This window comes from Lates calcarifer, linkage group LG18, assembly GCF_001640805.2.
Source record: "Lates calcarifer isolate ASB-BC8 linkage group LG18, TLL_Latcal_v3, whole genome shotgun sequence".
Lineage (NCBI taxonomy): Eukaryota > Metazoa > Chordata > Actinopteri > Centropomidae > Lates > Lates calcarifer.
In genome coordinates, this window is record NC_066850.1 from 8112777 (window position 1) to 8130368 (window position 17592).

Genomic DNA, 17592 nt, shown 5'->3' on the forward strand with positions numbered 1-17592 from the left:
CCTGCTGATGCACTCTGCTCCTCCATATTCTGTGATCCATGTCAGTCGTGTTCGCACAAACCACACACACACACACTCTAAATACCCAGAGATTGTTTATTCCCCTATCTCTGTACTTTGCATATGCAAATAGCCCCTAAAGGAGTTTTTTGTTTTTTTTCGCTTAGTGAATTAGTCACTAAGCAACCAGAGATAACAGCTAAATTTCCACTATTTTAAAATCTCACCCAGTTTATGTTCAGATAATTCCCTTTTAAGAGGATTTTTACAATTTGTCAACATATTTTTTTTCCATTTACATGTTTGCATCACATTTCCACATGGCATGTGACTGCATCAAATAATCCTTTGTTGAGAATTAATCCATACTAAAGATTATTTTATTGCATTTCTGGTGGGATGATATGGCAGATGAGAAAGATAGCTCCATAAATATAACATGGCATATACCCTAAAGTTATTTTATACATTGTATTCCATTAGATTCACTGTATGGACCCTATGGAGGGAAGAAATAAAAGGAAGGCACAGATGATCTGGCTTTGGTTCTATTTTACAAATGTGTTTTATGGGCTGTTTATGTGTGTTCTGTGAGATCCATTATTGGACATGTGACACCATAAACTCCCTTATGAAATGATATTCTTGAGTGTGTTGGAGGCTGGCGGGAAAAATAAGCACAGCACATGTGGTCACACGGACAGAGTGACACATGCAAGCGAACACATATAAATACATAGAAATTCCACCTCCGCTCTCAAGCTTTGAACATGTAGCCTATTTTAATCTCTCATTTGTTCAGCTGCCTGTTAACTTGTCGCTGTTTCACAGTTCTACAAAAGAAGCACTGGATCTAGAAGAAAAGCAGAATCAATCATTTTTAGTGTGAATGTGGCTGCGCAATCACATGATCGCATTAGCATTACACAAATATTATAAAAGGTCAAATATGAGGCAAACATTGCATATTTTACAACATATTATTCTCTTATGTGACTTATTTAGATGCTTGCATATCTTATCTATGTACACAGTCAGACTGCTGACTTCCCTGGCGCTGTGACAGACTCTACACACACACATGAGGTAAATGGAAAACATCATAACAGGTTATTACTTTGTAATTCCAGGAAGCAGAGGAATAAACTTAGAGTGACTTAGCTTCTCTCTGGGAGGTACCTGGATGGCTTATGTATACATCAATAACATACTGTGCACCACTCTATTTGCCAGTGTTGCAGAGATCATACCAACACTGATAGCGTCAATATTTTCCCAGGCTTATATAGTGGGCTTGGCTAAAACACCACTGTCCCATTGGATCGCTTATGATTCGATTGATCAAAACAAACTATATTTTCCTCACATGATGGTGGATTGTGTTCAGAAAAATTATCTACTGAATCTGGAGTCTGATTTATATTTTGTAGGAAATTGTTAAGATAAATATCTGCAGTCTTTTAGCAGTCAAATAACCGAACTACAGAAACTTTCACCTTAACAGAAAAGCATAGCTGGGGCCTCTGTTCCTCTAATGCAAGGAATAACTCTGAGACTATACATAAATTAAGGCAAATGACCCAGAAGGCAATGTACAGGTTCCCAACAGTGTTTGTTAACTCTGCTTCAAAAGTCCAATACAACACTTTAAATCTCTGGCCTCTTTGAAGCAGTGCTCATGTATGAGCCTTGATCACAGCCAATTTCACAAATCACACTGACTTCTTGCACACCAGAGTTTTAACTCTGACAGTAATTGGCTGAGATTTGCTCTAAAACTATTCGGTAAACAAGGCCTCCTTCTCTGAGGATGGGGAGTTTGGCACTCGCCGCCTAAACATTGAAAACTGTACAAGCACATAGATAAATATGCAACCTCTCTCATGAAAACATGCGTTTTAGATTTATTTTTATTAGGCTCAGTATTAGCTCCCATCAAAGTGACCACTCATCCTGCTGCAGCTCAAATGTAGAAGAGGACGTGGTTTCGCTTCCATAAAATTCTAATTTGCGCACATCCACATTTCCACACACACTCCTTATTATTTTCAATCTGCCATTTCACTGTCTAATTATAGAAAAATACATTGCCCTTTAATGCCTATTGCCCTGCAGAGGTTTGCAGGAGCAGAGAGGGAAAATACAGCTTCTGAGCAGCATAGGAATGTGTCTGGACCACTGAGTCTTTCAGCAGGGATGTAAATCACTATTTAAGCCGGGATCATTTACACTAAAACCACTCATCATCCACTTCTACTGAGGGCTGTGCTTAAAGATAATGGCGAGAAATAATACAGCCAGCTGGAAAATGTAAGTAGAAGCACTATTAACCAAACTGGAAAAGGAAAGGGTGGTTTTATGTTTTGGAATGTTAGGTGCGCTTGTGTGGTTGCATGAGTGCGCAATTTTACATTTAAGGCTGTTAAGCAGATGCTTTCAGACTCTTTGTACACTGGAGCCTGCCTGTCAGTGCAGTTTGGTCTCACATACTTTCGTACTTGTCACTTAAGTTGTGGAATCTCATGAGGATGGGCAGGGGTTGCTGATTCGGACTAGGTCTCTAGAGAGCTAGCTCTCTCAATTTTGACACATGCAGCCATAACTGGTAGGAAGTTATTCAGACATTTTGCTGGTCGGGTACCTTTCACACCCACAGGTAATCTGATAATGTGTGTATTTTCCTTCCTGCCTCCATTTCACAAGGTTGCCAGCGGTCAAAGGCTGGCAAACTCTCGGGGCACTTAATCTCATTTCAGAAAGTAACAGAAAAAGTACACATCAGTGCTCATATTACAATGTCCAACACAAAAACACAAGTGCAACATTTATTAGCGAGCAAAAATAGCTGAAACTGTAATGCTCAGGGACAGCTGCTTGGATAGATGAGGTATTTTCATTGCTGCAGGTGGATTCTCTACCCACAAAGCTGCTGTTTTACCTGTTGTGTGCAGTGGTGGCCATGTGAATCATGGGATTTTTATGTGTGCCAGTAAGCAATATTTGATAAGTGGCTCCATGCACGCTGCACATAACAGAGCACCTTTCATATCGTTAAATATAACATTATGAACAGCAGCAGCTTCTCACCTGCTTTTTCATTCATTTCTTTAAAAAAAAAAAAAAAAAAAACCCAGCCATTTATTGTTTTTATTTCAAAGTCTCTGCGTGAGCTATCCTAAGAGCTTTCTGATCAGCTGTGAGAGTGGGAATAAAGCTGGTGGAAAATGAAGGATGCGTGCAAACAGAGACCACATCAGTGGTTTAGTCACGTTCTTGTCGGGCTGAGAGAAGGAAAATAAGACCAATGGAGAGATCACATGGCTAATGAAAGTTCTCCTGGAGCAGCCAGTGCTTCGGAAACAGTCACCAAACCATCTGCTAATAATATGACACACACACGGGAAGATAACCAGGGTCTTGTCTTCAGGTGTGAACGTGTACTACAAATTCACAAAATCTCACTCCCCCCCATTCACTTACTTCTGCTCAACCATTCAAAACACACACACACACACACACACACACACCCCTCCTGTGACACTGAGCTGAAACCATCTGCTGGAGTTCGAAATCACAAGCCTGCATAACACATTCACCCAGCAATAGGTATCACAGTCACTATGGCAACATGTTCCCATGTACCAAACAAAATCTACATTTAAGAGTTGCCATGTTGTTCCCACTCGAAATACGGTCTAAACGCTTTGTTTGTGTTGTGTGGGGCTGATCTCGTCAAATCACAGGTGTGATCACTATTTTCATGGAAAACTAAAAGATGTCTGGTGAGTTTTGCACAGGATCTATGTTGGGAGTCTGTGCCCTTGTGTGTGTGTGTGTGTGTGTGTGTGTGTGTGTGTGTGTGTGTGTGTGTTTTTTAGAGTTCATATAATCCTGTCTAATTTCCATAATGCAGAGATAGTGGGTGGAGCAGACATAGTAATCCAGGACTGGACTCTATGGATTAAGCCGGGATTGTCTGGGCAACACAGTGGGAGCAGACTGAAGTTGTTTTCACACACACATGTAGTCTTGGAAAGAGCTGGGGGTCATTATTGATTTGAGCAGCAATTGGTCAGTTTGGGTAAACTCCCCTCAGATTATTGTGAAACATTACACAGTGAGGGCAACTTTGGACTGATGCCCTGCAGATGCTCCCCATGATTGGTATAAAACCAGATACAACCAATGAAAAAACAGAAAAACAAACACCCGGCAAGCATACAATATGTGATACTGATGTAAAAAATGCACACACATGCTGTATGTGGGTGAAAATAACCCAACTAATGTCCCTGACATTTTGCTAAGTACTAATTTATTCTGGTACCAATAATCAGTTCTTACACAACCAGCTAACACACACACACAAAATGACCAGCACTGAGAAGAGCTGAGCGAGTCACAGTAAAGCCAGAGGCCGCATGGTGCAGGAACATCATCAAAACATTAGCACTGTACACACAGTACATTCAGCAGACAAAAGCCCCCTGTGAACGGCAGCCTTGCTGTTTTTTATGGCAGTTTTCCAGCGTTTGTTGTCTCTCTCTTCAACAGCTGTGGTGACTTTACAGTTAGGGCCTGTTAGAGCCTCAGGCTGCAGTGGCTGTCACTTCAAAGTAAGATGGCTCATCAAGATGGATGACAACTGTTGGAGTGTGTCCTTGTCGAAGGGCAGGACTATAAACACTTTGCTAACTTGATGCAGGAAATTGTAGTAGTTGTATTAATGTGGTGGTGTAAGTAAATAAATGTAAATGTCATGAATGAAACAACTGTTATTTCATAAAGAGGCTAAGTGTAAATGAAAGCCAGTAGTACTTTCAGTCTACTTCATTTATTAGAAGCAAGGAAGGAAATGAAGGATTTTCAGCTGTGGCCCCCGCAGGCCTGAGGTTTCATTAGTCTGCAATCATACGCTGACAAGTGGGTGAAATTTTGCTTTTCTTCAGTCTGAAAATTAGTCGCCACAGGCAAGCTGCCTATTAAAACTGCTATTCCTGTGTGTAAAAAAGTTCAGAAGACTCCACATATGATTTTTTTTTTTTTTTTTTTGCATGTCAGGGCATGTCTGCTACAGTACAGAACAGTAAGATGAACTGGTGAACCTTAACATGCAATCAAGTCTATACTGCTCATCTTTATATATATTGCCAGACATGAAAACATAATATACTTGCATACATCTTGCATATATTTCAAAAATTCAATGATAAATCGTGAAAGGAAACAGGATTGATTAATCACCTAATGATGAGTCTTTTTTTCTTTAATTACTCAGTATATAAAACATCAGAAAAAACTGACGTGTCCATATGTTCAGTTTACAATGAAGGAAACTGAGAGAAGCAACAAATACTCATTTTAGCAACAGGAATTAGCAAAGGTTTGGCATTGTGATGAATACATTTCCAAAATATACACACCTAATACACACACACCTAAATCAATTATCATTCTAAACGTAACTTTGCAACACTGATGTCTACAATGTAAAATGCCATTAGAAATCTCTGCTGTTCATTTAGGTCACTTATAAAATCTCTGTTGCAATAGTTAAGTAACATGTGTACTATGAGCTGTGAGAACTATGTCAGCTATATCATCCTGCTGTGGTGCTGCTGGTGGTTATCATATCCACTGACTCAGAGTCACCCACCACTTGGCCATGTCAGCATATCATCCTGTTTGTATATAGTTGTGTGTTTGAGACTGTGATCAGTTCACGCTGACCCTGTTGATGATAATGTGTGTGTGTGTGCGGTAGGTTTGAGTCTCCGTTGTGCGTCTGTCTGTAATTACAGAAATGTTTGCACATGTTTTTTTTAAATAAGCAGACCTATGCAGTTTACGGCCTCCTTCTTTACCACATCACACAGGCCACCTCGCTCCTTCTTCATGTCTGTGTCTTTTCACAAGTATCGGTTGTTTTCAGGAGAAACTGCGATTGCAATTTCGTAGGAAGTGTGACCTCCGGGGGAGAGAAGAACTGTGTGTCTCGTCGAACATTCTCAGAAGGATCTGCTCGCTTCTTTGATTGGTAATTACAGGATGTATATGAGCTCAGCGCCCACCCACTTCTCCGCAATACACACACCATGAACACTAAACTGTACACCCACATAGACTTTGTAAAGGTGATATATTAAAAAAAGAAAATAGATTGAAAGTTATGTCTGCACTCACACACACACACACACACACACACACACTTGTTTATCACCCACAGTCCCAACCACTTTTTTTCCTTGTCTGCCAACCTCACATCTAGCAACCGCATGCGTCACAACTACTGTAAAACAAACAGCCATTATCCCCAAGAGATGCGACACAAATCCCCCCAGTAAGCCCACTCAAAGCCCTGGAAACGCAGGTTTTGCAGTGGCATGTCTCGGCCTGCCAAACACAAAGCCGACAACATCAATAGCCAAGTCACCGCTTTTCTTGTTGTCGCTCAAAACAGGGTTGGGCTCACCTCGAGTCACCGTGGCTTGAAGAATACAAAGAAATGTGTATGTGTGGGTCTACACAACCACATCCAGTGTTATGGCTGTTTTGTTTTTGTCACAACTTTTCATGTCCTGCATCCTTGAGATGCGTAGTGTTTCAAAAACTTCCATAAATCTAGCTGCTGTTATCAGGAATACTTTTGGTTGTAATATAAAAGAGAGATGGACAAAGTTCAGAGTTACTGTGCAAATTTGTTCCCTTTTATGCTTGTTTGATTGTATTTTTTTTTTTTTTTTTTTTTAAGGTCAAAGCTAGGAATTTACAGAAGACAGGATTTCAGGAACATTAAAAGCTTTCCATGCAAATCTGTCTGGAAAGAGGTTAAGGCTTTTAAAAGTGTTCCCTTCTAAGTATGATTAGTCTTTACGCTCACATTCTGCTTTCTCAATCTTTTTTTTCACAGAAAACTTTCTCACAATCCTCTCTGTTCTCTCTGTCTCTGGTGTGTTTTTCTCCCCCATTCACTTCCTCATCGCGTGGTCTGCCCGATTGGTCGGAGGAGGTGGAAAGTTGGCCAATGGGAGGGCAGTTGCCAGGCAGCCTGTGCCTTGTTTGGCAGCGGCTGGAGACTCAGCACAGCTGTTCTATTGAAAAGCAGCAGGACATAATAGCAAGGGCCCCTCTCCATGCATGCACGCACACACACACACACACACACACACAATGTAGGCTGATTTGATTTATGCTAATAAAGTTATTTGCACTAGTTTTGTTTCAGTGATGTCATGGTAGAGAATTAGGTGAGAGGACTAAAAGTATCACTGGGATTTTTTCCTAACTTTTATTTCAGCTTTTTCACCTCAAGTTTGAATGCAGAAGTGTAACAAAAGGGAAAAGCCGACAAGGCCAGTTTACAAGTTACACAAGTCTATACAAGTTTTTCTTTTAGATGCTGCCTAAATGTTGATTTGAATTCATGTAGAGTAAATAGTATCAAACAGAGATGATTGGCAAATGTAGTCATGGGGTTTTTTGAAGTAAAAATGTGGTCATTTGTGTTACATCTAACTTTCTATTCAAAGAGGTAGTTGTTTGTCTCATTTGCGTGTTTACCTACATTAACAGACTTCTCTTAGCCACTTAGGAGCAGTGCAACCAAGCTGTAAACACAAGACAGACTCTTTATGTTACTATACCATTCTATTTATTTGTTTCATACATTATCACATTTCATTACAGCTTATATGGTGAACTCAAACAGTTTATTATTACAGAGCAACTTAGGAATTAATTTGCAGTTGTGTTCCTGGCCACCTGGCAAATGTAAATCCAGTAATCATGGTCCTTTCAGGTCTGTTTTTGGTCTAAACACCAGCTGCTGGAGGAAAAAAATGGCACTTCAGCATTTAAATGCTCGATAACTTTAGCTTGTCTGCCATACGTTTAGTTTTCAGAGACAGAGAAAAAGTAGGGTTTGTGAAAAAAAACAAAAAAAAAACCCAAAATGAATGAACTTTAGGATGTTTATGGTTGAGGGTAACTGCAGAGTCAGGTGATAATTCTCTGTGGGTTTGTCACAGTGAGAAACATCTTATATTATACAGTGGTTTTTGATCCATTCTTAATATAATAAAAATATTGATTATAGCAGCTTTAAGTCCTTTAATGACAAACATTGTATATTTACAACATCACTGCTCAATAATCAGTTGATTTGTCTTGCTGTACTAAAAGAGGAAATCACGAGTGAAAAGATGAATAACTGACCTTGTCAGTCCTCAGACTTGTTTTGCACTGTGACAGATTGCTTAGTAGCACTGGAGAATTGTTAACCAGGCCCAATGACCCACATCACCCAGCAAAACATTGTTTGCCCATCTGTCCCTGTGTCCTGCTGAAACAATACAGCCCCTATATACATCCTGTACATTTTTCCACCCACATACTTCACACTTGTTGCTTCTGCAGATATCGCAAATCCTGTTCAAAGTGCATCCATGCGGGTGTTGAGGGGGAAAAAAAAAAAAACAACAGAAGTGAGAAGATGTAGAGTTCAGACCAGTTGATCAACTGCAATATGCCATGCTGATACATGCATCATGTAGCATATGGTGAGCTTTTCTTGGCTGACAGCATCGATAATCGGTTAAGCATACATACATGCACACACAGAGCACTATCATCATTATTCTCTAAATGGAGATTTCAGCAACATATGAGTCACTCTGGAGGAACAATGGAGTAATTTACAGGACAACAGAAGCTGCTCTGCTTCAGTGCAATATGTGGTGGCCAAATGTCAAAGCTGCCTCAAATAGTTGCTTTTATGCTCTTCTTCTCTTCATAGGGGGAAAAAAAAACATAAATGGATCAATTTTCTTCTCCATGGGAAACATCAATTTTAAGGGTGTTTGCAAAGGCTTGTACATTTGAGTCTTTGTGTGCGTGAGCGATCGGTATGCCTCCTGAGGTGTATTCTTCAAAGATCTTTTTTGGGGAGAAAACAGACAAAAAAATAAAATAAAATAAAAATACAACAGCTTAAAGAATTTATATATTTTTCAAAGCTGAATTGGGTTTCTAATGAAAACAGTAATAACTCCCTTAATATTCTGGCCTGGTTCCATGCTTTAAATCATGTTGATAACATTGCAGTGTCCCTGTCCGGCCAGCCTTTTCTGACCTGACCTTGTTTTGATCAGCCTGTCCTGACTGTGTGTATGAGGGTCTGACTCACAGGTTAGGTAAGCTTCATTAACACCAGAGAAATAAGTTCTGCTCCAGTTTGTAGCTTTGATTTTCAAAGGACCGCGCACTCAATCTTCAAAGCTGAGTGTAAAAAGAGCCTGAACACTGGTTTTAAACCATGTTTGTTCTGCTTGATATTCCCATTTCTCTTCCTTTTCCAACTCTCCTCCGTTCCACATCCCTCTTTATGCTTATGCCTCTTGCCATGTTGTACTTACTGACACAAGAAGTCCATTCTTAAACAAAAACACAAGTTTAATTTGGAGGAGCTATTCTAGGCAGGGTTAAGACAACAGTGTTAGAGACTGTAGTGGAGCCTCTGCTTATGACAACTCCTACCCTCTCTGAGGGAAAAAAAGCAGGAAAAATATTTGGCTCTTCTTAGAAAGACAAGTATGCCAAGGAAAGAATAACACCGAATAGAAGAGTGGCATTTTGGAGGTTCATTAACCTTCAAAAATTCATTTGCGCAGATATATTGACCATCCTTGACAGTACCAGCTCTCCACTCTTCTGCCAAATTAATTCTTAACTGGAATTACCAATGTTTGTTAATGTTTACTTTATCCTCACATACTTGATAACAGAATTATGTATACAGAGACTGAAAACTATTAAAGAAATTACATTAGAAACAGAATGTGTACAAAAGCTGCTCTTTGCTCAAAACATTGCCATTAACACATTTCAATCAGTTAGATCTTCACCAGGCACAGAGCAGCACCAATAAACATCTTGTGTAAATACTCTGCACACATTGTACAGTACAGAGGGTTTGGCCGATACATTCAGTTCAGACACTGAGAAGCACACGTGAACATGAAGGGTATGTTCTGACAGGATAGCAGAGAGATGAAAGTCCATTTCCATTGTGTGCTGTTGGCCAGTCACGCACAAGGCGCAAATGTGGGTCTGACGCTCCTAGCCAACAAATTGATCACAGTCTGTGACCTTTGCCCTTGTTAACCTCCCTGCCGCTGCCGCCGCCACCGCTACTGCCAGCAGACAGGCTCAGAGCAGATGGCATAGTTTGGGGGGAGGGTACAGTTTTTACACAGTCCTGTTGTCACTCAAGCTTTTTCTGTCTACTGCCTTAGTCTTACTCTATTTTTCTCTGTCACCCTCCTTCACAGATTTATGCCCTCTAGTTACATAATATTGATGTTTGGTCTGTTTACTGTAAATTAGATCGTGTGTTCCTCTGAAAAACCCCAGGGCAAGCAGTGTTAATGTTGTCATCAATTATCTGTCCAATCACCATAACCTACATCGATACACACCAGAAGCTGTACAGCGGCCACTGCACGCACGCGTAGCTAAGATCACAGACCTTTACCCATTCATATCTACAATTGCAAATATACCCCATTCAAACTAAACCTCTGTGCAAATTCCACACTGGACTGTGAGGCCTCTTACCTGCCCTGACCTCAGTTTTCTGGTGACAAACACATGATATATGCCTATTTAAGTTTCTTCCTCACCACTGAGGTTATTATTTATTCTTCGAGGCCAGGACACACACACACACACACACACATACACAGAAATGGGTTCTTTTCTTCTGGCTGAGCCGCAAAAAAACAGAACTGAAATTATTTTTTCAGTCCCTGTTTTTTTTTTAAAGCAAAAATTAGCAGAACCTAAATCCTAGCTTTGAATCACATCTGTAAATGCATGAGAGATGTAAAACCGAATCAAAAGGGGTTGATGAGAGGATGGGGAGCAATGTTGTCTATAAATTTCTTATCAAAGCAGGGGATTTGGGTCTTTACTTGTGGTAAGAGGAAAGAAAATGTCCTCTTAAAATCCCTCAAAAGCAGACAACAGGCTTACATACACTAAAAGACGCTGTGGTATTTTTACCCTTTAAACAGGTGCTGGTCTAATAAGTAACCACCCCCACCTCTTTGCCTCTTCCATTATTGCTGCCTTTCACACCTCCTCTCCTATACATTACGTCACCTTCGACAGGAAATGAGATGCTACAGTTCAAGTTGTTAAAGAGATTCTTCCAGGTCTTCTCATGGGCTTTTTTTCTCCTAATCAGTCTCCATTTCCTGTCATTCAGTATTCATGTGGATTTGTTTTCTTTTCATGACCCAGGAGAACAGAATATATTTGGGCACAGACACAGACAAAACATTAAAAACCCATCTGCTGTGTTGTCCCATGTAATGTTATGCAATACAAAGCTCTCTCAGGGAGACTCATGCAATTACATGTGGGTATATGCCGCCTCTCTGTGACCATTATAAGGTACTACCTCTCAGTTTATTATATTTTCACAATTCATGTTTTGTATAGGGTGGTACTGTGCTGAAGTGGTTAGCACTGTTGCCTCACAACAAGAAGGTTCTAGGTTTGAGCCCCAGTTTTGCCTGGGGCTTTTCTGTGTGGAGTTTACATGTTCTCCCTGTGCCTGTGTGGGTTCTCTGGTGCAGTGATGCAGTGACCCTGCAATGGACTGGCAATCTGTCCAGGGTGTACCCCACCTCTTGCCCAGTGTCAGATGGGATAGGCTCTAGCCTCTTTGCAACCTTATGGATAAGGAGTATAGATAATGGATGGATGTTTTGTACATTAGATATATGTGTTGACATATGTTGCAGATTTGAAGCATTTCTAGGTTTTACTCAGCTTCAGTTAATCCAGCTTTAATTATGCAGATAAACAAATCACTGCTTCTTGGATCAGAGTTCTTTTCTCATAAACAATGTGCAAATATCCAGCTCAGGACCACCTCATTTTACAACACAATGAATGAACAAGTCACCTCAGTGATGTAAAACTGTATCATCATCTGGCCTAAAGTTGTAGGGATGTAAAAGTTTAACTTGAGAAATGTGCTCATGCAAGTTGCATGCAAGCCCTTACAGATATCCATCTTTGTGCAAATACATACATACACACACATACATGACAAATGAACAATGTCAGACCTCAGGGTAATCTTAAAGGAATGTCCAGCCTCATATATGAGCTGACATGATGCACGGTGTGACCGAAGCATGAAAGAACACAGATGGGAAGTTGATGTGGGATGTAAAAAGAGCATGTGATTGCTGGAATTAGAAATCCACCTTTTCTTCCCACAGGAACAAATATAGATAGTGAAGCTGGGAAGGAAAGAAACCATCTGTCTGCAGGGCCTCATCTTTTACAAGTAGATGTACTTTATAAGCCACATAGCACAGTGGAATGAATGATTGGAGGACCATAGGGATAATAAACTAATAACTTTAAGAGAAATTTGCCAACAAATTAAAGATTTGATTCATAAACCTTTGATAAAAAGGTGTAAAACTTAAATCATTGAGCAAAACTAGAGCTAAAACAGTGATAGATAAAATGTCTCTTGTTACATAAACAATCAAACCTTCACTGCAAGACACTAATTTCTATAAAGTCACACATTAGCATTATTAGCCCCCAGACTTCCTGAAGTACAGGCAGGGAATTAGCATAAGGGTCAAAGGCCAAGTAGTTTCCAGGAGCTACTTGTCACCCCCATATAACCACTGGGATGCTAATGTCTCCCCTGAGCAGAGCAAACAGTAACCACTGTAAAAACCAACCGTCACCTCTGACCCCTCTTCCTAAAGTTACCCCTCTTTCCCGCTATTGATCCTGCAGATTCCTCTGACGTTGAGGGTACGTGTGAGAATTCTCTTCCAGATAAAGGCATTTGAAGAGTCATTAACTATGGCTCATCCAGAGTGTGTGTGTGAAAACCCTCTATACAGAGGGCGGTCACTGAAATGCATCATTAAAGACGTCTACTGCCGGTGGTAGTTGGTGTTTGTGCGGTTCAAAGGTTGCCCCATTTCTTCTGGACTCTCAGTCTGTACAGAGGCAGGTGTAGGGTCAAGCAACTGACAAATGCAAGAAGTCAGCTTTGACACACAAGGAGGCCACGCTCATGGCAGGTAGGCAGCACTCATAAATCAAGCTGATTGAACAAAGGCTTTGTTGTATTATCTGTGAAACTTCTCACATCTTTGGGCTGTATTATAGTAATCTCTTTTAACCCTTGTGTTTTGTTGACTACTTCATTGTTTGGGTTCCCACAGACTTAGAGCTATACATAGAAATGATACTTGCAAAATTGAATAGCCTGTTTTTTCTTAAGATTTGTAGAATTTATTTTATTTTCTCTCACTTGAAACCTAATATTTAGGAAGTGATAACACCTACTTTTGACACAAACTGTACCTGCACATTTGATAACAAAATACAGGATAACTTTAAAGGAGGATATATTGCTTGTATAAATGCATGTATTCCTTTTGTCAAGTCATTCAAAGACGAAGAAATGTATGTTCTCTTGTATGTTTTGGATCAGTTAGAGGCTGCAGAAATCTTAACTATGAATAAACTGTTATAGTTAGGTCCAACAACAGCAATCCAAATAGACTTATTTGGGATTCATAGAACATGAAAATCCATGTTTTACAGCTAGAGTCTCTGAGACACCAAACAGAGGTAAGTAGTGTTTAATCTTCTGTAGCACACTTTTGAAACACATCTTCAATTCAAAATCATGTTTAGAAGCAATTCTTCTAATGCTGTTCTTTGAGTTTATTCTTATCTTAAACTCTTTTCTGATACATGTCTTTCAGCAGATAAGATGGAGGTGATCACACTCCTGCTCATTTTCCTCACAGTTCCTGGATATTCATACCTACTGCAGCCAAGTAAGTATCACATCAAGCCTATGAAACATGTCAAGCTCCTAGCAAAATGAACCTCTGAGTTTATCTTCACTATTTCATGAGCCAAAAGGATTTTTTATTGTTATAATGCTGAGATGACACCAACTGTTTTGTTTGCAACATGTTTTATATTTTTGGATTTAGAAAATCTGCATCTTCTAAGTGTTTGTAATCTGTATTGTTCCATAGAATCAGCTGTCATGCAGGTAGCTGGGCTGGACAGACACCTCCAGCCTGGCTTGAGAGATGTTTTTATATCAGCAGAGGAGAGAGAAAATGGGGAAAACATAGCCATCAAATCCACTGAGAGAACAGAGGAGGAACGGAGGAGTGAAGGAGCAAGTCCAGAGGCAAACCCAGTGAGGAAGCCTGTCAAGGAGGAAATGACTGTGGAGGGAAGAGGAAAAGATGGGCTGAAAATTGAAGAAATCCTGGAGAGAAATCAAGGATCTAAGCAAGGAAGTGAGGAAAGCCTGACTGCTGAAACATATGCAAAGTTAAGAGAGAGAAGTGAGGAGAGCATAACGGTAAAAACAATACTGTCAGATAACGCCCAAAAGTGGGAAATGGTCAAAACTGTCAAAAGCCATAATACAGGGACACAAGAGGAAGCAAAATATGAGACAGATGTGAAATATAAGAAAAGTGATCGAATAGAGAAGCTGAGACAAATAGTGGAGGAGGAGAGAGAGAGCAAGCTAGTTGCAGGGATTAATCTTCATGAGGGAATGAGAGGAGATGAGGATGTAAAGATGTTAACTGTAAAACAGGAAATAGCAGAGAAAGGAAACAAGGAAAGAGGAAGGGGGAAGGAATCAGAGTTTCCTGCAGCAATTCAAATTATCACTGAGTCTCAAAATCCTCCTAGTTCTCCTCCTCCTCATAGTCATAATGTCCCTCCACCATTTCCGGTTACACCCACACAAGTTCCTCCACTCTCCTCTCTGCCTTCCACCCCTTACGTCAAAGTTAGTCCTCAGTTCCTCCCTCCTGCTGTCACTAGTTCCAACCCTACAGTTTCAACAGCAGCTCCTAGCGAGGTGAGGTCTGTCTCGCTGCTTGAAGATCTCCTCATTGAGGTATTGCGGACCCCTGGTCATCATCTCAATCAAAATGAATTGGAAGTGAAGGCAAGCCCAAATTTAGAGGATGAAAGAGACAAAAATATGTGGTTGAATCCTGCATGGAAGGAGCTACAAACCACACACAAAGTGCAAAAAATAAACACTGTTGCTCAACCAGAGGGTGAATTTACCCATATAGGTTTAAACACTAAAAACCCAAAACCTACACCAAAATCGAATGAAAATACATCCACAGCTAGACTGGTCAAGCTGACACGTAAACCAAACATGACACAGCCTACTGACAAACCCAAAACAGTTAAACTGGTAGAAAATGACACCAAACTTGCAGCGAAGCAAAATAAAACATTTCCTCCCCAACCACAGCTGACCAGACCCTCAGCCAAATCACAGCTGACAACCGCGAACACACCTTTGACGAAGCCAAGGAAAATAAACAGAAGTAGTAAAAATAAGACAATCAGAAAGACCAAGGAAAAGAAAAGAAAGAAGGACAATAAAACCCAAAAGCCATCAAAGAGAAAGAAGGAGGTCACCACATCAGCGTACTTTCCCTACTTTACGGATAACTACTGTCCACCTGAGTGTGCCTGCTATGGAAGGTAAGACAGTAAAGACTGAACGATGTCATTAAAAACTTAGCATTGGGTCAGACTAATGGTTGATTTCATGTTACAATGGAATATTTTGGGATTTTGGACCAGGTAAAACTACCAACTCTGAGATTTCACTTTGAATTCTGAACATTTCAGTTAGCTTAGCACAAAAGACTGAAAATGGAGGAAAACATTTTGCATGGTTCTGTACAAAAAGCTAACAAAATCTGCCACCAGAAACTTGGAAGAGTTTATTTATTCTATGCAAAAATCAAAGTGTAAAAACGATTTGCCATTTCAACACAATTAGACTATTTCAATGTGAATGTGTGACATTTAGTGTCCGATTGCGACCATTGGTCTCAGAATAGTTTGAGCGTATCCTGAGTCTCATTATGTGTTGTGTTGCAGAGTGGTCCAGTGCTCAGACAAAGGCATGGATAAAGTTCCTTATGGCATTCCCTATAATGCCCGCTACGTCCTCCTCATGAATAACCACATCAACAGCATCCAGCTGGACCTGCTCAATGAATATGTCTCTATGGAGTTTCTTGTGTTGAGCAACAATCTGCTAACAGATGGTGCCATAGAAGGAGCCTTTGAGGGGGTGCCAGCTCTGAAACGCCTCTACCTGGATAGGAACCTCCTAGAAAGTGTGCCAACTGACCTTCCATTTTCTCTCGAGGAGCTTCGTTTGGACAATAACCAGTTGGGTGTGATGTCTGAGGCAGCCTGGGCCCGGTGCCCCGGCCTCTTGGTTCTGAGCCTCAGCAACAACAGCCTGGGGAATGGATCTGAATCTCTTCCTAATACAGTGCTCTCTCCTCTGTGTAACCTGCGCACTCTGAACCTGGATTACAACCAGCTGACGTCAGTTCCTCTGGGCCTGCCACTGTCCATCAAAGAGCTGTATCTCAAAGGGAATCTCATTGAGCAATTTCGTGGAGGAGCCTTCAATGGTATTTCAGAGCTGGTGGTGTTGGATCTGAGTGCAAACAGACTTACAAACAAAGGTCTTCCCAGGGAGTCCCTCCTCAATGCAACCCACTTGGAAAGCCTCAACTTAGAGGGAAACAGACTGAAGCAAGTGCCACGACACCTTCCCCTGCTCACTAAAAACTCTAAATCTGGAGGGAAACCTCATATCTTCCATCAAGAAAGCAGCTTTCAGCAGCTTGAAAAACCTGGAACACCTGGGCTTGGCTAGGAACAAGATCTTCAAAGTTGCAATAGGTGCGTTTAGGACATTGCCCGTCCTGCACCAGTTAGACCTGTGCCACAACACCTTACGCCAAATGCCCAGACAGTTACCGCAGGGTTTACATTCAGTAGCGCTAACCCACAACAAGATTCAATCAGTGCCTCGAGATGCTTTCTGCTGGGGTAATAGGAGTCTGAGTCTCAGCGGGCTCGTACGAGTGCAGCTGGAACACAATTTAATTGATATGGGGAAACTGGATGCACAGGCTTTTAGATGCCTGCGTGGATTCCAGGTGGTGCACTTCTACTGAGCCATTCAACCTTCAAAGGAAAAAGATACAAACAACTGTGCTGCTAGGACTATTATATTGTTTTCATTGGATTTACACCCTTAATTTTTAAGCTTTATCCAAAGCCAGAGACCTATGATGAAACTGACCAACAGAATAAAAAATAGATTTATTGTGTGTGAAATTCAATTTACTATGTGTATCCCACCCAAGACTCTCTTTGACTGCTTTTATGACATTAATTCTCCCACAGACTGTTTTTCCCCAACATGCCTCAAAGGTTGGAAAACAATGGATTACATGAGACAGGAATAGCCTAACCAAGTTATCGTCAACCAAAATTATGTGAAAGCCAAACTTCAAACCATTACAGAGCTTACTGGTGGTTTTGTCATGACCATTTTCCAAAGCAGAACTATTTAAAACAATCTTGGTTATATAAAATATTTGGTTTCCATTTATTGCATTAATTGTATCATTTGAAACTTCAAATCATAGACAGATTTTTCAT

The 17592-nt window shown here is 40.6% G+C and overlaps 1 protein-coding gene across 1 annotated transcript in view; it reads left to right on the forward strand.

Moving 5' to 3' along the window:
• LOC108889261 (decorin) overlaps positions 1-17075 on the forward strand; it is a 30203-nt gene extending 13128 nt beyond the window's left edge. The window contains exon 2 of the mRNA XM_051077875.1: positions 16003-17075. Coding sequence (XP_050933832.1) covers positions 16003-16798 — 796 coding nt within the window. The 3' untranslated portion in view covers positions 16799-17075. The remainder of the gene's footprint in view (positions 1-16002) is intronic.
• The last annotated feature ends 517 nt before the right edge of the window (positions 17076-17592 follow it).